Genomic DNA, 21,984 nt, shown 5'->3' on the forward strand with positions numbered 1-21,984 from the left:
GTAATCTCTTGAAACTCAGGTTTCTACACAGGTGTGGGACCAAATAAAATCCTGGCTCCCCTCCAGGACTTGGTTCCTATCCTTTCAGGGGCCTATAGTTGCCATCATTCTCTTGCTTGTGTTTGGGTCTTGCATTTTAAACTTACTTGTCAAGTTTGTTTCTTCTTGTCTAGAATCCATCAAACTACAAATGCCTCTGGAGGAGATGAAAACAACCTACTACCGTGGTCCCCTTGACAACCCTTCTCGTGGTCAGCCCTGATGCTGCGGGTCCCTTCATTGCCCCCTGTCAGCAGGAAGCAGTTACTGAATAGATTTCGTGGTCCCTATCCCTAATAGCAGTTAGGGCCGTCACTGAGAGGGACAGACTGAGGGAGGTCAAGGACACACTTCTCCTCCCTAGGGAACTTCCATCTGCATCTGAAAGGCATCTCCGCCCTCAGGCAATGTAAAAAAGGCTATAGAACCCATTCCCCACCCTGACTCACAGGATCACAGGCTTCTGGGAACCCCTGCATTCCCCAATATACAGTCTTTCTCTTTTCTTCTCTACAAATAAAATCTTTCCGACCTCTGCTGTTAGAGTCTGCTGGTGCTTTCATTCTCAGAGCAGGTTTAAGAACCCTGAGCATCTGAAATGACTGCGAGTGCTATCCGTGCATCAGAGAGAAGATGATTCAGGAAAAAAGTGATACAGCTGGATAAGAGAAATTCTAATTTTCTACAGCACAGTATTTTGATCACAATTAAATATTTCAAAATAGCTAGTGGAGAGGATACTGAATGCTCTCAACACAAAGAAATTATGTATGTACAAGGTGACAGATTTGTCAATTACTCATTACACTATTTTATACATGTATTAAAATGCTACACTATATCACATAGGTATGTATAATTAGGTGTCCATTAAACTATATATTAAAATTTTTTGCTAGGGCCTGTTGTGGGCCAGACATTGCAAAATCCCGTTCCATGCAGGATCTCATTTCACATGATATGTTGTATTAAGATTGTGGCTTTAATGAGGGATTTACTCATATTTTCAGTTGGAGCTCAGAAAATGATATTCCAAAATATGGTGCCATGGTATGCTGACTATTTTAAATTAAAGGCACTTGGGGACCAACATATGCTGGATGAAGATTTTTTCTCAAATTCCCTCATCTTCTTAAGGATCAATTCCACCAAAGATGAACATAATTGCCTTCTATCTTCATTCTAAAATACCATTAACCAAGAAAAGATTAAATTCATGTCAAAGAGAAAAAGAATGAAAATCAAATTGCATACCCAGAGCCCAGAAAAACTTGTCCTTGTCTGTGGTTTAAATTCATTCATCTCCCCTTTTCAAATTGATTATTATCCTCTACTTTCCTTTCCCTATAGAGTACTTGTGCTTAGACCATCTGGCATTTCTTTGATTTTCATACTTAGTGTGGCTCCCCTGAAAGCACATGAATAAGTTTGTATCCCTTTTCTCTTGTTAATCTGTCTATTGTCAGATAAACAGACAGATTTCAACAGACTCAGTGAACTTCCCGACACTTGCAAAAACAGTTTGCCTTATCTCCACAATATCCTTTGCTATGGTTTAAAGATGGCTTGTTCCCTAATCATTCATGTGCTGGAAGTTTGCTCTTCAGTAGGGTGGCACTGAAGTGTGGAACCTTTCAGAGGTGGGCCTACTGGAAGGTATTAGGTCATAGGGGGCTTTACTCTCAAAATAGATTAAAGGTAGTCTCTTGGAGTGAGCTGTGACTCACAGTAGTGGGTTAATTTCTGTGACAGTGAATTCGGCTGCCTCAGCTTGTTTTCTTATACATATGCTCCTTCTGTATGTGGCTGGTAAAATCTTTGCATGTTTGATATTTTTTTTCTATATTTATAATTTCTTTACTGAAATTGCCAATTTACTAATGTGATAGCTGAATGATAAACTAGCCTTAATCTAAAAGCAAGATTCTCTTAGAGTTTTAGAGTCAAAATCATTTAAGTGAAAATACTGTATTTGAAAATACTGTAGTGTATTTTCATTTCCCAAAATATACAAAGATAAGGACTTTTCAAGAGCCTGTTTAAATGCTATGAGAACATAATGAGTCCTATTTGAAGTATTATTTTATAATTAAAGGAGAGGCACTTTTTAATAATTAAAAGAAATTGATTGGTGGCTTGCTTTGCAAAGCTGATCCTTGAAAACGGAGCTGGCTTAACTGCACAAAGGCTTGTAGAACATGAAAATGCCCGGTAGCAGGACAGCACCCCTCTGTTCCTCACCCATCTCCAGGCAACCCTCCTTTTTTCTTTCTTTTATTTTATCATTTTTATATTTACTTATATTTGTATACATTGTTTGGGCCACCCCAGTCCTTCCCCCCCTCCCCCCACTTACTGGCAGAACCTGTTCCGCCCACTTGTATCAGATTTTGTTGAAGAGAAAACATAAGAGATAGTAAGAAAGACATAGTGTTTTTGCTAGTTTGAGATAAAGAGAGCTATACAGAGAGATTCCTAGCATTGCTTCCACAAACTTGTGTATTGAAACCCACATTGGTTTCATTTCTGCCAGACTTCTTCACTATTTACTTGTCCCCTTTTCCTAGTGGCCTCTGCCAGTTTAAGATTATTTTATTCACTCTTCTATAGTAAGCACATCAACCACATTCAAGATTTAGGTTTCCTTCCCTTTCCCTATTTCTCCCATGCGCATTCTTCCCTTAGTGTATGACCCGTGTCTAATACTATTACTGCATTTGTTTTAGGTCTATAATCTGTATACGAGGGAGAACATGTGATTTTTGGCTTCCTCAGCCTAGCTAACTGAAGATGATGTTCTCCAGTTCCATCCATTTAGTTGTGAATGACAAAATTTCATTATTTCTTTGTGGCTGAGTAAAATTCTATTATGTATAAATACCACATTTTCTTAATCTATTCGTCAGTAGTGGGGCATCTTTGCTGTTTCCATAGCTTGGCTATTGTGAATAGTGCTGCAATAAACATGGGTGTGCAGGGGCCTCTGGTGTAACCTGAGTCACATTCCTTTGGGTATATCCCCAGGAGTGGGATTACTGGATCATATGGCAGAGCTATTTCTAATTTTTTAAGAAGCTTCCATATTGTTTTCCAAAGTGGTTGTACTAGCTTGCATTCCCACCAGCAGTGTATGAGGGTTCCTTTTTCCTGCATCCTCACCAACATTTGTTGTTGGTGGTGTTTTTGATGCTAGCTATTTTAACAGGAGCAAGGTGGAATCACAGTGTGGTTTTGCTTTTCATTTCCTTTATGGCTAGGGATGCTGAGCATTTTTTCATGTGTTTTTTGGTGTAGGAAGCCCTCCTTTATACTCATTTTGGTTTGCTTTTCTGGTAGGGAGTCTGTTCTTGGCTTTGTACTCAGGTTCCTGACATGTACCTCAAGCCTGCCTTGCTTGATGCCCTAGGCTTGACTCGGTGACCTCCTTCAGGTCATCCATCTGCTCATATGCCTCTGAAACGTGTTGCCATCTCGGGTAGAACATGTTCCCATTCCCCATACACATTCCCATACATGCTGGAGTCATCCTCTCACTTCCTAGCACATCAGGAAGGATCTTAGACTACTGACATAAAAGAAAGAAAAGAAGTCTAAGATAAGTATAATAAGCAAATAAGCCAAGAACAGAGCACTAAAGAGAAGAGAGAATAGAATAAAACAATAGAATATTTATGTGAAAATATGGCTATCTCTATTCACATCAAAGGAAGAAGTATCAAACATGCAAAGATTTTATCATCTTTAATTATCTACAAAGAATGGGGGCACTAATTTCAAACTGAGCATTAAGAAAAATTGATTTGTTTTTTGGTGGTGGTGCTGGGATCAAACTTTGTGCTCAAAAAAGATTTGAATATGCTGCTGTAATTCCTTTTCTTTTGTCTATCTGTCTGTCTTTCTCTTTCTGAGATGGGGTCTTGCTACATCATCCAGGCTGGCCTCAAGCTCATGATCTTCCTGAGTTTCTGGGACTACAGGAGTGTGCCACCTCAGCTGCTGTTATAATTCTACTTTAGTATCTCTTTAAATTACGAAGTTATTCAGTGAACTGATTTAGAAATACCTGAGTTATTCAGTGTAGAACTGATTTAGAAATACCTGGCAATTTATTTAGATTCCTTATCTGGTACTCCCTCATATTCCCACCCCAATCTACTAGGCCCACAAAAAGTCCAATCTCTCCTGTGATGCAAAAGCCATTCCACGAAGAAATGCAGAACTCTCTCAGACAAGAGTAACAAATGAAGAAATTAGTTCCCCAAATCCTCCCTTAAATTCTTTAAATAGCAACTAAATATGGAAGGTATTTAAAAGCACCTACTTTAGCAATTAAGCTATAATATCACACTGTTTCTTGAGACATATCTCCCTTTAGATTGTAATGTAAAAGCAGAGGAAGGCAAGTGATGATTGGAAGCTAGTTATAAAACAGACTTGAAAAGTACAGACTTAGAAAAGCTGGAAGAAGAGGATAGAAGGCAGATAGACTAAAGGTATACATGGCTAATCAATTTTTTTTTTTTTTTGAGACAGGGTCTCGCTATGTAGCTCGCTGACATTAAGCTCACAATTTCCTGCCTCTACCTTCCAAGTGCTGTGATTACAGGCTTGCATAACCATGCCCATGATTACATGGCTAATCTTATGTCCACTTCCTGTTTTCTGGCATGGAATCCCATGATGAGGTTGGAAGCATCCATTTGAGCGGAGCTGCGGAGGGTTGTGTGGAACACACTAAGCTATCTAAACTCAATCTTCAATATTTAGAAGTCAGTGAAAGTAAATTAAATATGGGGAAAGCAGGATATTAACAGTGTCTGAGGCTGTCCTTAGAACTGATCATTTTAATTAAGAGAAATTATAATTACTACACGGTTATTTAAATAAAGCCTTTTTAAATTTGGGAAATGTGAGATTTTTATATTCAAAAGAAAGGTGTTTAATATGCATAATCTCTGTGAAAAGTTCTGTATACAATTAACAGATATTAATCAAAAGAAGGACTAGTGTGGTTTCTTTCAAATATTAAACTTGAAAATAAAGTATAGCTTCACAGGGAAAAGTAAAAACTACTTCAATAACGTTTTAGGTAGGGTGCAGTCTACTTAAGTAGAACAACTAGAATAAGGATGGTATTACTTTTATGGTCCTTTGCTATTGTATGCATCTACAGATGTTTGTTGAGCATGGAGAACTGTACTTGTTGCCTATAGAGATCCAGCTTGACATAACTACAGCCATCTTGGTTGATGGGCCATTGTGCCTGTCAGGTAGCCCTGGCACATATTCCAAACACTAAAGGATAAATGAAGTCATTAAGATAGTCAGCTAAGTACTTTGTACTGGCCACTGGGGCCCAGACTGCTCCCTGACACTGGGGCCCAGACTGCTCCCTGACATTTTGATATATTAATAGCATTTTTGAAAAAGTCCAGGTACATTCTGGTGGGCTACAAGCCGCCTTTGTCTAGCTTAGCATATAAACCTCTTTCTCCTGCCTCAGGGTATGGGATCCTCTTATCTTGCCACTACCCAAGATACATTTCTGTCTGTGAGTACTTAATAAATTGCACTTTGTATAATCCTGGGTCTGTCTACCTCTTTCGTTGGTCTTTTTGCATACTCTGTTTTTGGTAGCTGGTTCCTGTATACTGGGACCAGATTTTCCTAAAGCACTACTCTAGAGGATAACAAGTAAGTCTCAGCTATCTTTAAGACATAAATAGTTTAATTGGAGAATGCAAGATATGAACACATGAAACATCTAGGTAATAATGAAAGACAGTATGTTAGTAAGAATGTGAATAATACATGGTATCTGCAGTAGATGTTTATTTTGGACAGAGAGAATCCATACCCTTCTCTTAAAGGATGTGGGGTTTATGCCACAACAGAGGGGCTTTGTGAAAGCCTTTGAAAAGGGGACACGATATGTGAGATGATGATATTTTTCAGAACACAGTATCATCAGATGCTGTTCAGCTCCAAAACTGATGGTAGAAAAGGAAAAAATGAAGCCAGTGTAATAATCAAGGACATGATGTACTGATGTGCTGATCAAAGTCCATGAGAATGGTACCCCAGGAGTTGTGGTGTACACAGGCCTGGACCACAGATTAACAATAATAATAATAAAAGGAAATGTCAAAGGCCTCTGAAGAGTTTACATAGGGTCACTAAAGATATAAAGTTGCAACCTGAGTTAGTACAAAAATTAAGAAGTGCTTTCTCTAAAAAGCGAATATATGATTTCTCTGAGGGTGACACTGCAGAATACCCAAGAAGTTTTCTGTTGCTGAAAGCTGAGGTGAAGGAAGTAAAAGTCCATTGAAGGAACAGACAAAGAAACAAGGGATCTGCAGAACATGAAACTATGCAAGCACAGACTGTGACTGTATGTAGAATGCTTTCCCTAACCCCATCTCTCTAACTAGAAGGTCATGACTAAGTGGGAGGCTAACCATGAAAACTTCTGTTTTCACATTCAATCTTATGCTGTTTTTCTCAGTAGCTTCTATGTCTTAAAAAACAATACTAACATTCCACTTGGCTCAGTTACTGTAATTGAGTACCTGTGTTTCCATTTCCTTTAGTTACTAAAATTTCAAATTTCAAATGCAAACATATTGTGAAAAGATTACTTTTTAATATGCAAATGGCCTATTCAGTTTATCTCTTTCTTCTTAAGTGGGCTTTGGTAATTTGTGTTTTCCAAGGAAACTGTGCATTTTATTTAACTTGTTAAATTTATTATCATATAGCTTTTTATAATATTCCTCCATTATCCAGACTGATTGGGATCTGCAGCTTTCCACCACTGCCCAGTGTAGCAAGAGTGTATCATATCACATATTAAGTAGTGCTATCCTGGGACAACATCAAAATCCAAAATTAAAAGTACAGTTTTAAACCAAGGTATATTGTACACATACATGAAATATCACAAGCAACTGGACAACGTTATACACTAATAAAAACATTTTAAAAAGTATGGTGGCACATGCCTATAATCCCAGCAGCTATTTGGAAGGCAGAGATTGGGAGGATCAGCCAGTCTGGACAAGAAAGTTTGCGAGACCCCCCATCTCAACCATCAAGCTGGGTGTGGATCCCAGCGGTGCGGTAGGCATAAGTAGGACGTTCACGCGTGATCCAGGACCAGTCTTGAACAAAAATGTAAGACCTTGTCTGAAAAAAACAATAACTAAAGCAAAAATGGGCTTGGGATATTGCTCAAGTGGTAGAGGGTCTGCCTAGGAAATATGAGGCCCTAAGTTCGACATACTGGAAAAAGAAAAGAAAAAGTCTGAAAAGAAGGTGGTTGGAAAGTAGTCTATAACTTAAAATAATTATGTATGGCTACTAGAAGCCTCAGGCTTGGAAAATTCAACTACTTTTTCCAAAGAGGAGGATGGAAAAGGCTCTATGTCCTTCAGCAGTGTCTCTCGTAATACTTCTCAGACAATACAATCAGCCAACAGACCAAAGATCAAATTAAGGAATTGCCTTCTCATCCAAGTTTGTGGTTTTAGCTGGCCTCAGGGTAACCACCAAAACAACAGGAAAAAAAAGAGATCAGCCACTAAAAACAAAGACAATAAAACAAGAAGAGTTCAGAACTACCTCTAGAAGAAATCTTTAAATCTGTTTACTCAGAAGGAACTGACAGAATAAAAAGACTAAAAATCTATAGAAAGCATTAATGGAATTGTTTCCCAAAAGAAACCAAAAACTTCCACCTAAGAGAAAAGTCTATATTTGATCACTAAAATAACTCTTGGGCTTCCATAGGATTTTGTGAATGCACATGTGTGTGTGGTGTTGGGGATCGAACCCAAGGCTTCAGACATACTAGTCATCCCCAGTTTTCAGACTTCCAAATCTCCATAAATAGCCATTTTTCCTTGAAATTTCCCTTTTTCTTTGAATTGGTACATGGATGAGGCATTGATTTATCTTTAACCATGTACATGGGGACAACATTTAAGGTACAGTACAGCAAAAACATATATAGAAACCAGAGTCTGAGTAATTTCATGGAGCTGAGTCTTTTTGGGAAAATCCTCTTCTTTTTGGACTGTGATTTGTGAGAGAAATATACTATTTTTTTAAACCATTCTATTTTATGGCTTCTCTTTTATGTACTCTATCTTTTAAAAAATAGAAATAAAATTGTACTACTCAAGGTCACAAATGTCACAAATAAATGATTTTGTTCTAAATCCATTTAGCTTTATCAAAACAAATTCCCTTAATCAAAAGCAACAGGAGACAAAAAGAAGCCCACGGAGGTTTCTTTCTTTTTTTTTTTTTTTTTTATATTTCCAGTAAAAGAAGAAAATTTCAGCCTTTTCTCAACATGCATAAATCAAATATCAAACACATTAGTTTATGCTTCAGCTGAATTTTCTCTGACTGGTTATACTATTATGATAGTATCAATTGATTCTTACTGTGAGTCATCAAATTGTCAACATTTTAATGAACAAAAGCAGTCTATTTCATGCCGAAAAGCACTGCCAGCAATTCTTACAGATAAAAAGGGTCATAAAAACTTATTGAGCAGTGACATTCTCTGATAAAAGTCTTCTGATAATATTTCCCTAAGATCAGTTCCCATGCAGTGATTGGTCAGAGTAAAATGGAGTTTAACTAGAGCATTAAATACCCTTCAGGTGAGGTATGGTTAAAATGGCAAATTTCATGTTACATATATTAATGTTATATGTATTTCATGTTATATATATATATATACTACTGCAATAAAAACATAAAAAGGTCATGAAGATTAGTTTAAAAGTACTTAGCACAACACCAGTTACATTTTAGGTACTAGGAAAATAACAGGTGTATTACTACTGATATATTTATTAAATATTATAAAAACGAATTTGGGAGCTTCTCACAAACTGTAAATGCTGCACAATTATTAATGGTAGTTGTCAGATTTTTCACATAGATCCAACAAGTATCTGGAAACATAAAAGAATTACCATAGTACAAAGGTGTTTGCGTTAAACACAAACATGCATACACACACAAACACACACACACACAAACATTTCACTAATTTAGAACACATGGGTGGCTTATAGTCAAACATGCTTTGAAAGGGACTTTTAAGTTAGATTGAAAATAATTCTCTGGTACACATTTTTAAGTATAATAAGTGGAGTATCTTTTTGCTCCCAATTTTAACATATTATTTTGTAAACTTTTTTCAGTAACATAGACAAAGGTAAATCCAGCCAAGCACTTAAAACAAATGTGCTAATTATAATAATAAGATGATTCTTATCCATTCACTAAAGGATTAAAATACTTATGTAAAACATATACATACATACATATACACATGCACACTCAAACTTACATACACACATATAAACATATAGCACAGTTCAACACATTTCTACATGACATAAATTTAGAGCTTTAGAAATCATATTTTCTTGTCTGTAATTTCATAATTTTCCTTCATAAAGGAGGAAATTACATGTTAGAAAGTAAGATTATTTGATTAAAATATGTGGTTTTAGGTGAAAATAAGCAAATTGATGGCAGAAATGTGATTAAAGCCCTTTAGAAGCTCATTTTATGCATTACCCTCAAATACATTGTGGCAAAGGACTCACCTTAGCCATTTCCCTCATATTTCTTTTGCATGCTGTTCACCCTGCCTAAAATTCCCTATTCTCAGTTCAGTTACTATCTTAGAAAACCCCTTGTTCTCCAAGAATGAAACTGGCACCCTGCTTTTGGACTCCCAAAGCTCCAAATCATATTGAATTATAACTATTTATTTGTCTGCCACCTCTATTAGACTCAAGACAACGCTAGGACACTGAATGCCATCTCTGTACTCTCCCTTGCCTCCACCTAAACCAGGACCTGGCACTCTCAGAATGTCTGTTGAATAAGAAGATACCATGGGCTTCTCCAGAAGGAGGCAGGAAAGATGGGATCAAGGACAGGGCAGGACGTTAGCCTTGGAATGAATGCTGAACATACCTTTATTAAAGGCAGGAGCAAAGAGGAGAAGTATGAAGAAGGCTTAAGTAAAAGGGATGAAAGCTTAAATGAGTTTATGCTGAGTGCTTATTTTGCTCACAAAAATAGGGCGAGGAGGACATTAAGTTCAAATTAATTACTGACTATTGCAACATGATGTATCTATTCAGCTATCCCTTTCTTCCTGGCATTTTAGACTGCCTCATGAGATATAAGTAATGAGAAATTGCCTCAACAAATATAAAATGTGATGTAATAAATGAATACTACTGTGATGACGAAATTTTTTTCCTGACATAGATCCCTAATTCATGAGATGCATTATTTATGAAACTTTAAAATTCCTCAAGTATCTACACCAGTTAGAGGCTCTGTATTTGTGTTTGTTGAATTGTTTTAGCATTTTCTAAACAGTATCTTAGAGTTAATATATCACCAAACAGAGGATGCACCTGAGCAAAGTTAAAAACAAACAATTCAAATAATAAATAATGCTGGGAGAGGAAATCAAAATAAGGGAATGAAAATGCTATAGAATTCAAAGTGCTGTACTGTTCCAGGCCACTTCCATATCATGGAGTAGTATGTTACTGCCACCAGCAGGACAACAAGGATTCCTTCAGGAAAGAGCAAATACACAAAAACACTGAAATCCAAAAATGCTTGAGTTTTCATTTTTTTCAGGTCTTTTGACTTCGGGCCTGAACGCTAACTGCAAAAACGACATTCCTAACTTTAGTCCTTCCTCATGTTACCATCTTCAAGCCCACAACAAAAGTCTGAACTCAGCTGGTAGGTACATCAAACATTAAGAAGTAAACTCCATTTTTCAGTTCCAAGATGTGCTACTCTCCATTGTTTCTCCTCAAATATGTGTTGGTATTCATATAAAGCAGGTGGAGCTTATGGAGCATGAGTTAATAGTTTCCCAATGCCAGCAAAAAGGAAGAGGGGGATTGTCCTTTGGAAGGTTAAAGAAATGAATAAACAGCCTGATGCTAAATAATAACTGTTTTTTTGTTTGTTTGGCTGGTTGACTGGTTAGTTTAGTTTATTTTTAACTGTCAAATAGATAGGTTCTTAATTCTGTTTTGTTTTTGTTTTATTTTTTGGTTCTCTATTAAGACTGTTTTCTCTATTCTTCTTTTGGTCGTTTGAAGATATTAATAGTAAATAAATTATGCCTTATTGCCTCCCAAAGGCCCATGTGTTAAAGACTTGATCCTCAGAGTGGCACTACTGAGAATGTAATAATTTTAAGAGGTGGGACCCAGAGGGAGGTGTTTAGGTTATTGAATGTATGCCCTTAAAGGGGACTGTGGGATCTTAGTCCCTTCCTTTCTCTCTCCTTTTCCTTTTGTTCCATGAACATGAGGTGAGCAGTTTTGCTCTACCACATACTCCTACCATAATATACACAAGTCCAAAAGCAATAGGACCAATCAATGATAGACTAGAACCTCTGAAATTATGAGCCTCCAAAATAAACTTTTCATTTTATAGGTTGATCACCTCAGAATTTGTGATAGTGACAGAAAGTTGACTGATAGAAATCTGACACCAAGAAGTGAGGTCATTACCAAAACTATATATCTTTAATGTGAAGAAGCCTTTGGAGTTGGTATGCACAAGAAATTTGGGACAGTTAGGAGGAGTGGGCAGGCTAACAGAGACTAGAATGCTCTAAGCAGAGCTTAAAGGGTAATTCTGATAAGGGCTCAGAAAACCAGAAAACTGATGGAAATGTGGACAGTAAAGTTATGTTGATGAAGTTTCAGATGAAAATGATGATTCTAGTGGGAATCAGAGACCTTACTTGTTACACCATGGCTAAGAACTGAGTTGCATTTTGTCCTAGGTCCTGATACTTTGCCAGAAGTCAAGTTTTAAAATGATGGACTAGTTTACTTGGTGGAGGAGATTTCAAGGCAATGAAGCATTCAGTTTGCAGCACTGGGTATTACTGGCTGTTTTAAACCAAATTTATTGTAAGAATCAGGATGAAAAAGGACCAAGGAGAAAGAATGAAAAATTTACAACTTATCCAGAAACAGAGTACCTATAAAGGAAGGTATAGTCATTAGCTCCCATAAAAGGGAGCCAAATGCTTTGTCTTAGGTAATAGAAAGATGCTTCAAGGACATCTCGGGAATCTGCAAGACCACTTCATCCATCACAGGTTTAGAAATTTAGAAATGCAAATTTGTTTCAAAGACTTCAGAAAAGACCAAGCACCCTGGATGTCCCAAAGCACACACTTTCCATGTTCAGGTAGGAAGCCACTCAGAGGCAGATGCAGTCACCTGCATGTTCAAGTGGGCCCAGGTTATGACTCATGCTGGCATCATTCAAGTGATGTTGGTTTTGCAGGCATGCAGAATCCAAGACTTGTGAGGTCATGGAAACTTCCACTGAGATTTCAAAGGAAACCTTGAGGGGCATGTAGTGTGACAATGTTGGAGTCCCTGCTATCAGTCCCTAAAGGGCAATGTGTGAAGCTCTAAGAGAAAGCCAAAGCTGCAATGGAGATCCCAGGAAGGAAGACATACCAGCAATTAGCAACACCTGCCAAGGGAATTTTTGAGGCACAGAATAAAGCCTTCCCAAGCTCATGTCAAACTACAGCGTGCCCTGGTTGCTGGATTGCTGGATTTTGGTTTTGCTTTGGAATGATTCTTCATTGTTTTTCTATTCCTACCTTTTGGAGTAGGAATGTTTACCTGTGTCTGTCCTACCACCATATCTTGGAAGTATGCAACTTTCTTTTTGATCTTTTACAAGGGCTGATAGCTTAGTTTGCCTTAAGTCTCAGAAGAGACTTTGAACTTGCACCAGGGTACCCCAGTTGGTTTCTATAGAATAATATTACTGGTATATTTGAATAAAGATGCAGGCTGGTGGGGAACTGAAACTTGCTACTCAGGACTTAAGCAAGAACAATGCGCCTTACTCTTTTGATAAACAGGGATTTTTTGACTAGGGAACCTTATCCATGGGAGCAAAATGAGGAGGGACCTTGCTGTTAGACCTCTCCAGGCCTTCCTGGTTTTCCCCAGTGTCAAGAAAACACTTAATATTTGGACCTTACACCATACTCATGCATTGCTGCTGGGAATTCAAATGAACAGCACCTTTAAACACTATTGGCAGTTTCTAAAAAAGTTAAACACTGACTTGCCATATAATCCATCAGTTCTGCTCCTAGGCGTATACCCAAGAGAAATGAAAATACATATGCACACAAAAACCTGTTCACAAATGCCTGAGGCACCATTATTCAAAATAGTCAAAACCTGAACCAATCCAAAGGTTCATAAACTGATGAATGGATAAATAAAATATGGTATAGCTATATAATAAAATATTATCTAGCAATAAAAGGGATGAAGGACTGATACATGATACAATGTAGAAAAATCTTGAAAACATGCTAAGTGAAAGAAACCAGTCAAAAAAAGGTCATCTATTATATGATCCCATTTGTATGAAATGTTCAGAGTAGTTAAATCCATAGATGATAGATCAATAATTCCCAGGCAATAACGAAGTACAGGAAATGGGAAGTGCTTTTGGGGTGATGAGAATGTACTAGAATTAGATAATGGTGGTGGTTTCACAAGTTTGTCAGTATAATAAAAATATTCAATTATATACTTATAAGGTTAAATTTTATGGTATGCAAATTATACCTTAATAATAAAAATAAGTTAAATATTGGGACCTACAGCAATTAATTTCAAAGGCTTTTAAAAATAAAGTGATCTGAGTTGAAAATATGTTGCTACCCTGGGAAGAAAAAAGAAAAGAAAATATGAAGTATTATTATGCTGTTTTGACAATGGTTCAGGGATCAAGTAAGATAAAAATGAAAAGATGTCCATCAGATTTTATTAGTGACTTCATCAAAAAAGCAGCAATGGAATATTAAGGAAAATACATAGTGGTGAGGGTTGAGAAGCTCAAAACATCAAAGATATACTTCAAAACTTTGATATAATATACAAAGCTCCGCCAAGCTAAGAGAAGGCCCACTCTTCTAAAATTTACCCAAGATCAACTGCCTTCCTTAAAAAAACCTGGATGTTCCTAAGCAAAAGAACATAATTGACTCTTCAAACTGTCTCAAGAGTTTTGTTTACAATGAAACAAGTTATTGTAATAATTTCTTTTTAGACATAATTACTTATTTCTAAATAATAACTCCTGGTATACAGAGCTCTTACTCTAATATATTAACTGATTAAACCCTAACAATAATCCTATGAGATGAGTATCATTAATATTGCCCATTTTAAAAATGAAGAAACTATATAATCTATCTAAAAGCATTGGATAAATTTTTGGAGCTGAGGTCTGAAATATTCTTGCTCCAGCATCCATATGATTTTAACCACAATATGTGTATAGTATGGGAAGGTACTGCTAAATGACATAGCATTTCTTAAAAGAAAAGCATATATTCATCTTTTATACTGTTTTGGATTTTACATCTACCTACCAATGGTCTTATCTTTAATACTGAAACCACATTAAAAAATATACACATATTCACATGCATATAGATATGTGATGCTTGCTTACATATTCATAAACTAAAGCACACGAGGAAGATTTTATACTAAGTTTTCTTCTGGTTATCTCTAGCAATGGGACTGTGATTGGGCTTTCTTTATCTCTGTAATGTTTATACACATACATACGACACACATACAACACAAAATGAGCCTATCATAGCTGGGGAAGGAGGAGGAAAAACATTCTGTTATTTCCTTTGAAACACATTCAGAAAGCAAATAAATTACTCTCATCAAAAAATTTCTTCACCTAACATGAAATGGCTACGATCATCTCCAATGTAGTAAATGGACTGTGCTATATGACTATTGAATGTTTCTCTTAATAATGAGTGAGACTTAGGGGTATGAATGTGACCCGCCTATTGGACACTAAGTGATTTCATAATGTTATATACTATAGTGAAGCATCCTTTTTGCTTAATAGCTTTTAGCTGCTTCGTGGCTTATTTCTAACCCAAAGCAAACTGAACAACGGAAACACTTATGTATCTGTGTTATATTTTAAAACTATAAATTCAGTTTTAACATTACTGAAGCAAAAGACTGTAGGTAATTCTGGGTCTCGGCCTCTTCGAATCTTAACTGGGTAGTAGCCTACACTAGCATTTAGCATGGAGAAAATGCTCAAGAATGTTAGTTCTTTGTCTCAGCCCCTCATAACAAGAAATAACTTCTAATATCAAGAAAGCTCCTATGGGTCCTGGTTCTCTGCCAGCAATTTGGAATCACATTTTTCCAATACTCTTGAAAAAGCAGAAGTCTCTCCATAGCTCTACTACAAATTAGCAAGTTAGGTTCAGAAGCAGTTTAAACTTGCCAAAAGTTGTTTATTTTATATGAACAAATATGCATTCTTTCATCTGGCAGCACTAGATTAGAAGTTGGAAGTCAGTTACTGCTAAATATGTTTGTTATATATCTTTTGGCTAGATGGAGGCAATCAGATCAATGAAGTTCACTTCAATTTAGTTCTATGGATACTATGGAAGTTTTTGGTTTAGATCCATTTTAATGACAAAAGAAATTCAATGTCAAGGTACATACATGGCTTCAATTAAAACATATAAGCAGATGTTTGTGCTATTTTATTTAAAATATTTAAAGTATTTTCTTAACTTCTACAATAACTTTGGCATAAAATTGCTCATATGTAAACACAAATGATTTAATGAATAAGGTACATTGATGAACTATACAAAAACTATACAGTGGTGAGCAGCAGAAATCAATTTTTTTTTTCAGTATCAGAGGAATCTACTATCTTATGCCTTTTTTAGAAACAAGGCATGTTAATAGTTAAGTCAAGGCATTCTAAAGACATTAAGAGGCCCTCCTGAGGTAACTTTTGAAGGATTCAGGAGAGTGATGGGCAATTTAGGAACACACTGTGAGTTACCTTGTGAATGACAATAGTTAAGTATAATAAAAGCTAACATTTATCAGAAAATTTTAGTGTGTAAAATTTTCTACACACTATGTAAGAATTTTTATGTATTATCTTATTCAACTATTGTAATTTAACCACTGTGTTATATTAGGGAAGCATAAACCTGTGTCATTTTATAAATAAGGCAATTATCACCTTCAATAACAGAATGTCTTTTTTGACTGGGTTATTTTCACCGAGTCTGTAGCAAATGCCTTGCTGTTTACTACACTGTTAAAGTTACCACACTATTTTGATATGTTGTTATAAAATCCAACAGGGTAATTATAATAGAATTCTAAAGTGTCTAAATTTTTCCATCTATCAGGGAAAGAACTGCAAATTGAAATGTAGCAGATTATTTTTTAGTTGGTATATTATAGAAGCTTTTAAATAATCCAATTGTATGTTTAGGTACCCAGGGATGTTATTATGATAAGAAGTATTTTAAGAAAAAAGCTGGCTTCATTTTGACAGAAAACAGGTTTCAACTTTTTCTCTTATATCATTCAACTCATTGAATGAAAGCATCTTTTATGTTATAGGAAAAAAAGTGCTATAATAACAAGAGTAAAGGGTTTTAAGAAAAACAACTGTCAAATAAACTATAAAAAAGGATGAAAGGGAGGGAGAAGATCAACATTTCTCAAAGAAGTCATCTTTTTCTATAGTAAAGAACCTAGAATGAATTCAAAATCTGCATATTAAGTTATTCCAGTTCTAAGAGCAAAGAGGTAAGATAGTTTGATAAGATAGAAGGAGACTTACCTTTAGCAGCGCCAAGGCTACATGAAAGATTATGTTCAAACCCTGAAATAGAAAAAAAAGAGCGTGAACAATCAACAGTCACATCTATCACTATTTTCTTAAGTATTTTTCTAATACTTCTTTCTATACATTTTCAATATAATTATTAAATTCTTTCATCTTCACATATGATACCAATTAAACCATGATATTTTTATTTTTTATCTTTTGTTTTGGCTGTACTGGGGTTTGAACTCAGGGACTCATACTTGCTAGGCAGGCACTCTACCACTTAAGCCACACCCCAGCTCTTTTTTTGTGTTGGGAATTTTCGAGATAAGGTCTAGTGAATTATTTGTCTGGGCTGGCCTCAAATCACAATCCTCCTGAACTCTGCCTCCCAAAGCCACAGTTTTAAAAAGGTATTTACCTTCTCTCAGATGCTTATAAAAAATCTTAGGAGCCATTTAATTATTGTTCACATAAAACTATTGTCTTTAACAATGCCTTAGCTTTCTTCTATCCATTTCTGTATTATTTACCTGTGTCTAAGGACTGCGAAAGTCAAATTCCTTGTTAAAGACTAAAAAATGATGCAGAAGTCTAAAATTATTAATTGAAATTCCTAATCCTATTCTAGACAACTGGTGTGATGCAGCTAAACTGCCAGTAGCAGATAGAACAAAGTAAGACTGAGTTCTTGATGAGTATCATCATCATTTGCACTACTGTTCTTAGTGTTTTGTTGCTTGTTTTAGTGCTTGCTTACAAGTATTATTTGTTCAACAGGTGGCAATTAGGGACTATCTGCCAGACTTTCTTTTTTTATTCTTTCCTGAAAACAAGAGCAATATTTCATTAGGGACAAACAAATTAAATACCTTCTGGAGAAGCTATATTGGAGCTGAAGTTTGATGTCCAGGCTTCGCCCAGGGACTCTGAAGAAATGTTGAGCTATTAAATTTAAGAGACATGGAGTCTTACATGTTCAGAAAAACAGTTAGAGGTAAGGTTGCCATGGCATGTGCTATTTCCTTGCCATGCAAGTCATCATACCTCATACATCATATCTTTCAAGTATAAGCTGACATCTCACCTAAATCTAAGATCTATAAAATGTACCCTCTTCATCTTGGTTATAAATACAATCTATGTGCCTTTTGGATGTAGAGTTGTACCAAATGTACTATGCAAAGAACTCTTGATTTCTATCTCCAAATCAGAAGTGATGATTAGGACTAGATATCTAGTGTGCACTCCTGTTGATAATGTAACTTTTCACATTCAGTTACTGAAAATATCATACAAGACTAGAAGGGATGAATGATAAACACAAAAAATTTCGTTGGCTAAAATATAAACTAAATATTTTGGTTTTACTTTACTTAGCTACTTAAGAAACCAAAAGCAATAGGAAGTAAGTATAATCAGGACAGGAAACAAGAACTGACATAGTTCATTACCACACCAACTGATAATTCTAGAGTAACTGTGACCATAATTCTCAAATTAGAAAAAAGAAATAAGACCATTTTTTGATATTAAAAAAAAAAACCTTCGGTTATAATTAAACAAACTTGGTTTTCCTAGTCTACATTTGGATTCTCACCCACTAGCTGCTACCTACCTGCCAAAACTTGAGGAACAAGATAAAAAAGACCCACTACCCTGCTGCTTACTTTGTCTACCCCATATCACAATTGCTAGGCAGAAATGAACTCTCACAAACTCTTACTAGGACTAAAACCAACGTGTCTCCAGTTGTTTTTTTTTTCCAGTCCATGCTCAAAATGTAGATCCTGTCTCTAGTTCTCTAATCTTCATAACACTCTCATCCTTTATCCTAAATCAGTTCCCTATTCCTGCTCTCCTTCCCAAATCCTTTCATGGTGTTCTTTGGAAATGCCACTGAACATTCAATCAACTTTTCTGTTAATTTTCTGTTATTTTCACTGTCAAACATTCCCCCTATCTACTTGCTTTTACAGCAATAATGAAATCTCATAACCTGTACTATGAATCACATTTTTCAGAATATGAATGTGACTAGCCCACTGTTACATATGTATTTAGCAGCAGGCTAGGATCACCCCCAAGTCTTCCGATGTCCAGTCTAGTGACATTTTTACCCAATAGTGCTGGTACAATGGACATAGTAAGTGCTTATTTGGTGAACTATCTTAAATTTTCTGTGGTTTACTCTTTCCCCAGAGGACTCAACTACACCAGTTTACACAATTATCTCACATTACAGTAAGAATCTCTTTTCTTCAATTATCTTAAATCCAAACATAGAGTCAAGTGAGCTATGAAAAACAAACAGGAACTTGTTTTTTTCTTGGAGGGGAAGACTGGGGTTTGAACTCAGGGCCTCACACTCTTACAAATCAAGCACTCTACCACTTGAGCCACACCTCCAGTCCATTTTGCTCTGGTTATTTTGAAGATGGAGGTCTCAAGACCTATTTGGCCAGTCTGTCCTTGAACCATGATCCTCCCGATCTCGCCTCCCAAGCAGTTAGGAATACAGGCATAAGCCACCAGTGCCTGGCCAAATAGAAACTTAGAAATGTTTATTTTTTATGGTACTGGGTTTGAACTCAAGGCCTAATGGTTGCTAGGCAGGTGCTTAACCATTTGAGCCACTCCACCAGCCCTTTTTCATGTTGGGTATTTTTGAGACAGCGTCTCATGAACCATTTGCTGGGGCTGACTTTGAACTGTGATCCTCCTGATCTCTGCCTCCACAGTAGCTAGGATTACAGGTATGAACCACTGCACCCAGCTTAGAAATGTTTTAAAAATTTAAAAATCTCTATATAGCCAAAATATCTCTTATAAATGCCCACAGAATGTTTTGTTTCAATTTTTATTTTATACATACTTTTATATTAGAAGTAGCCAACTATAAGAAAAAGTATGTAGTCAATGGGGCAAGGGACGGATACGCTGTAGAGAGAGTTGTCAGAATTAAAATATTTGCTCTGACAGAAATAGAAGATATATGTATGTATACATATATACATATATATGTATTTACAAAATCATTACAAAATGTGTAGCTTTCAGAGCTCACTTAGGGAAGCCAATAGTCCTTTAATAGTTAATGAGTAACTACTGTTATTAATAATTATTATTACTAGTAATAATAACTAGTTTGTTATTCTACGAAGTTCTTTATTTACCTACAAAATGTTTTATGATTTCCTAAGAGAATAGTAAAGGAAGCAACCTTAGTTAGATATGTTCAAACATCTACTTTTTAACTCTTTTTGTGGGGGGAGGCAGCACTGGAGTTTGAACTCAGGGCTTCACACTTGCTATGTAGGCACTCTACCACCTGAGCCATTCTGCCAGCCCAAATACCAATTTTTTTAAACTAAGACATCCTTTTATTTAAGAATATAGAGGTATCATTAAATTATAAGGGCCTCCATGGGCCAGCTTTTGGTCAGTTTAAAAGTGGGGTAATACAAACACATTGATTTAAAGATCAGCAGAGACTTTCTAGCCAACAACAATGTGAATTTTAAGTTATTCAGTCTTCCTTCTTCTGAATCACCTTTTACTTAAAACTTCACTGTTACTTTATACACAAAGAACTTAAAATATATAGAATGAGCTGGGTATGGTGGTGCACACCTATAATCCCAGCACTTGGGAGAGTGAGGCAAGAGGACTGTGAGTTCAAGGTCAGCCTAGTCTAAAATATAAGACTATCTCAAAAAATGTTTTATAGAAATGAGTGTCAATTTTCTAAGATCACACACTAAGTATAGATCCAGGATTTTAAACTCTAAAAGTCAGCCACTAAATTAAAGAACGGTTCAGGGATTCCAAGATGGCGGCTAGCGGGAGGAAGCAGAAAGCTTGCCTCCTAAAGGGAAATCTTGGAGAGACTCAGGAAAGACACCTTGCAGACAAGGCCACCGAGACCAGGCAAAACTTTGACCCCTCCACACCTCCAGCCTGAGCAGAACATCTCCACTTCACGTTGAATGGAGAAACCAGGAGGGCCCCAGCCGCCAGACGCCTGCGCCCAGACGGCTTGGAAAGACGCAGACAAGGTGAGCTAAGTGGTACGTGGTACTCCCACTGACAACCATGGGCCAAATCAGCATAACCCCCTGGACAGACCGTACCCCACCCAGGGAAAAAAGAGAAACTTAGTAATAAGCAATAAGAACAATAAAGACATGTTGCAAAGAGGGCGTGGCGCCCTGAGCGTCAAAGAGCGGGGGAGGGGAATCCCTCACAGAACTGTAAATAAAGAAGCCGGGCCTGGCCGCAGAGGGCGGGAGCGGCAGCACGTGCCCAGCAACCAGGAGTGGGAAAGTTTGTGACAGTGGCAGAGGGAGGAAACTCCACAGGAGAGCGGGAAAGACCCACTTCCCACATGAGCTGTAAACAAACATGCCTGGCTGGCAGGAGCAGCAGTACATGCCCAGCAATCAGGAGTGGAAAAGCTTGTAAAAGCTGCAGTGGGAGGAAAAATCCACGGGAGAGGGGGGAAGACCCACCTCCCAAGTGAACTGTAAATAAACACGCAGGCCTGGGAAAGCGGGTGCAGTGTCACCTCCCCCAGTGTGCTTTGAAAGGGGAAAGCTTGTAGCAGTGGCATGGTGCACAGGAGAACTCTGAGTAAACAAAGCCTGCAGGGCCAGGTGAGTACTAAGCTCACCCCAGAGATCTGCATAAATAACGCAGCCAGCAACAGCAGGCTGACAGCAGCGGGGAGACAAGCCACAGCTGGAGATACCATTCACAGAACTGTCTCCAGACTCTTTTTTTTCTCTCTCCCTACCATTGATGAGACAACAACAGAACTACACCTGCATGCTACAAAACTTACTGAAACTGTATTGCATTTGAACTTGGGACACTTTGTGGGGTTTTGTTTGTTTTTGTTTTGTTTTGTGCAGTTTTGTTCTACTTTATTTTTCCCCTGTGATGAGACAAATACAGAACAACATCTGAGGCACCATCTCCAGGATTGGAGGCTGAGGGATGAACACCAAAATTATTAAGACTGAAACTTCATTGCATTTGAACTTGGAGATTTTTATTATTTTTATTTTATTTATTTATTTATTTACTTATTTTATTTATTTTATATATATTTTTTCATTTACTTATTTTTTATTTATATTCTTCTCTTTATCCTTTTTATTTTTTTTTCAATCC

The 21,984-nt window shown here is 36.8% G+C and overlaps 1 protein-coding gene across 9 annotated transcripts in view; it reads right to left on the minus strand.

Annotated features, from left to right (window-relative positions):
• The window catches only part of Rabgap1l (RAB GTPase activating protein 1 like), a 750,530-nt gene that overhangs the window by 177,792 nt on the left and 550,754 nt on the right, over positions 1 to 21,984 (minus strand). For all 9 annotated transcript variants that reach the window (XM_074047408.1, XM_074047407.1, XM_074047406.1 and 6 more), the window contains one exon: positions 16,822 to 16,863. In XM_074047408.1, the coding sequence (XP_073903509.1) occupies positions 16,822 to 16,863 (42 nt within the window). The remainder of the gene's footprint in view (positions 1 to 16,821; positions 16,864 to 21,984) is intronic.

This window comes from Castor canadensis, chromosome 11, assembly GCF_047511655.1.
Source record: "Castor canadensis chromosome 11, mCasCan1.hap1v2, whole genome shotgun sequence".
NCBI lineage: Eukaryota > Metazoa > Chordata > Mammalia > Rodentia > Castoridae > Castor > Castor canadensis.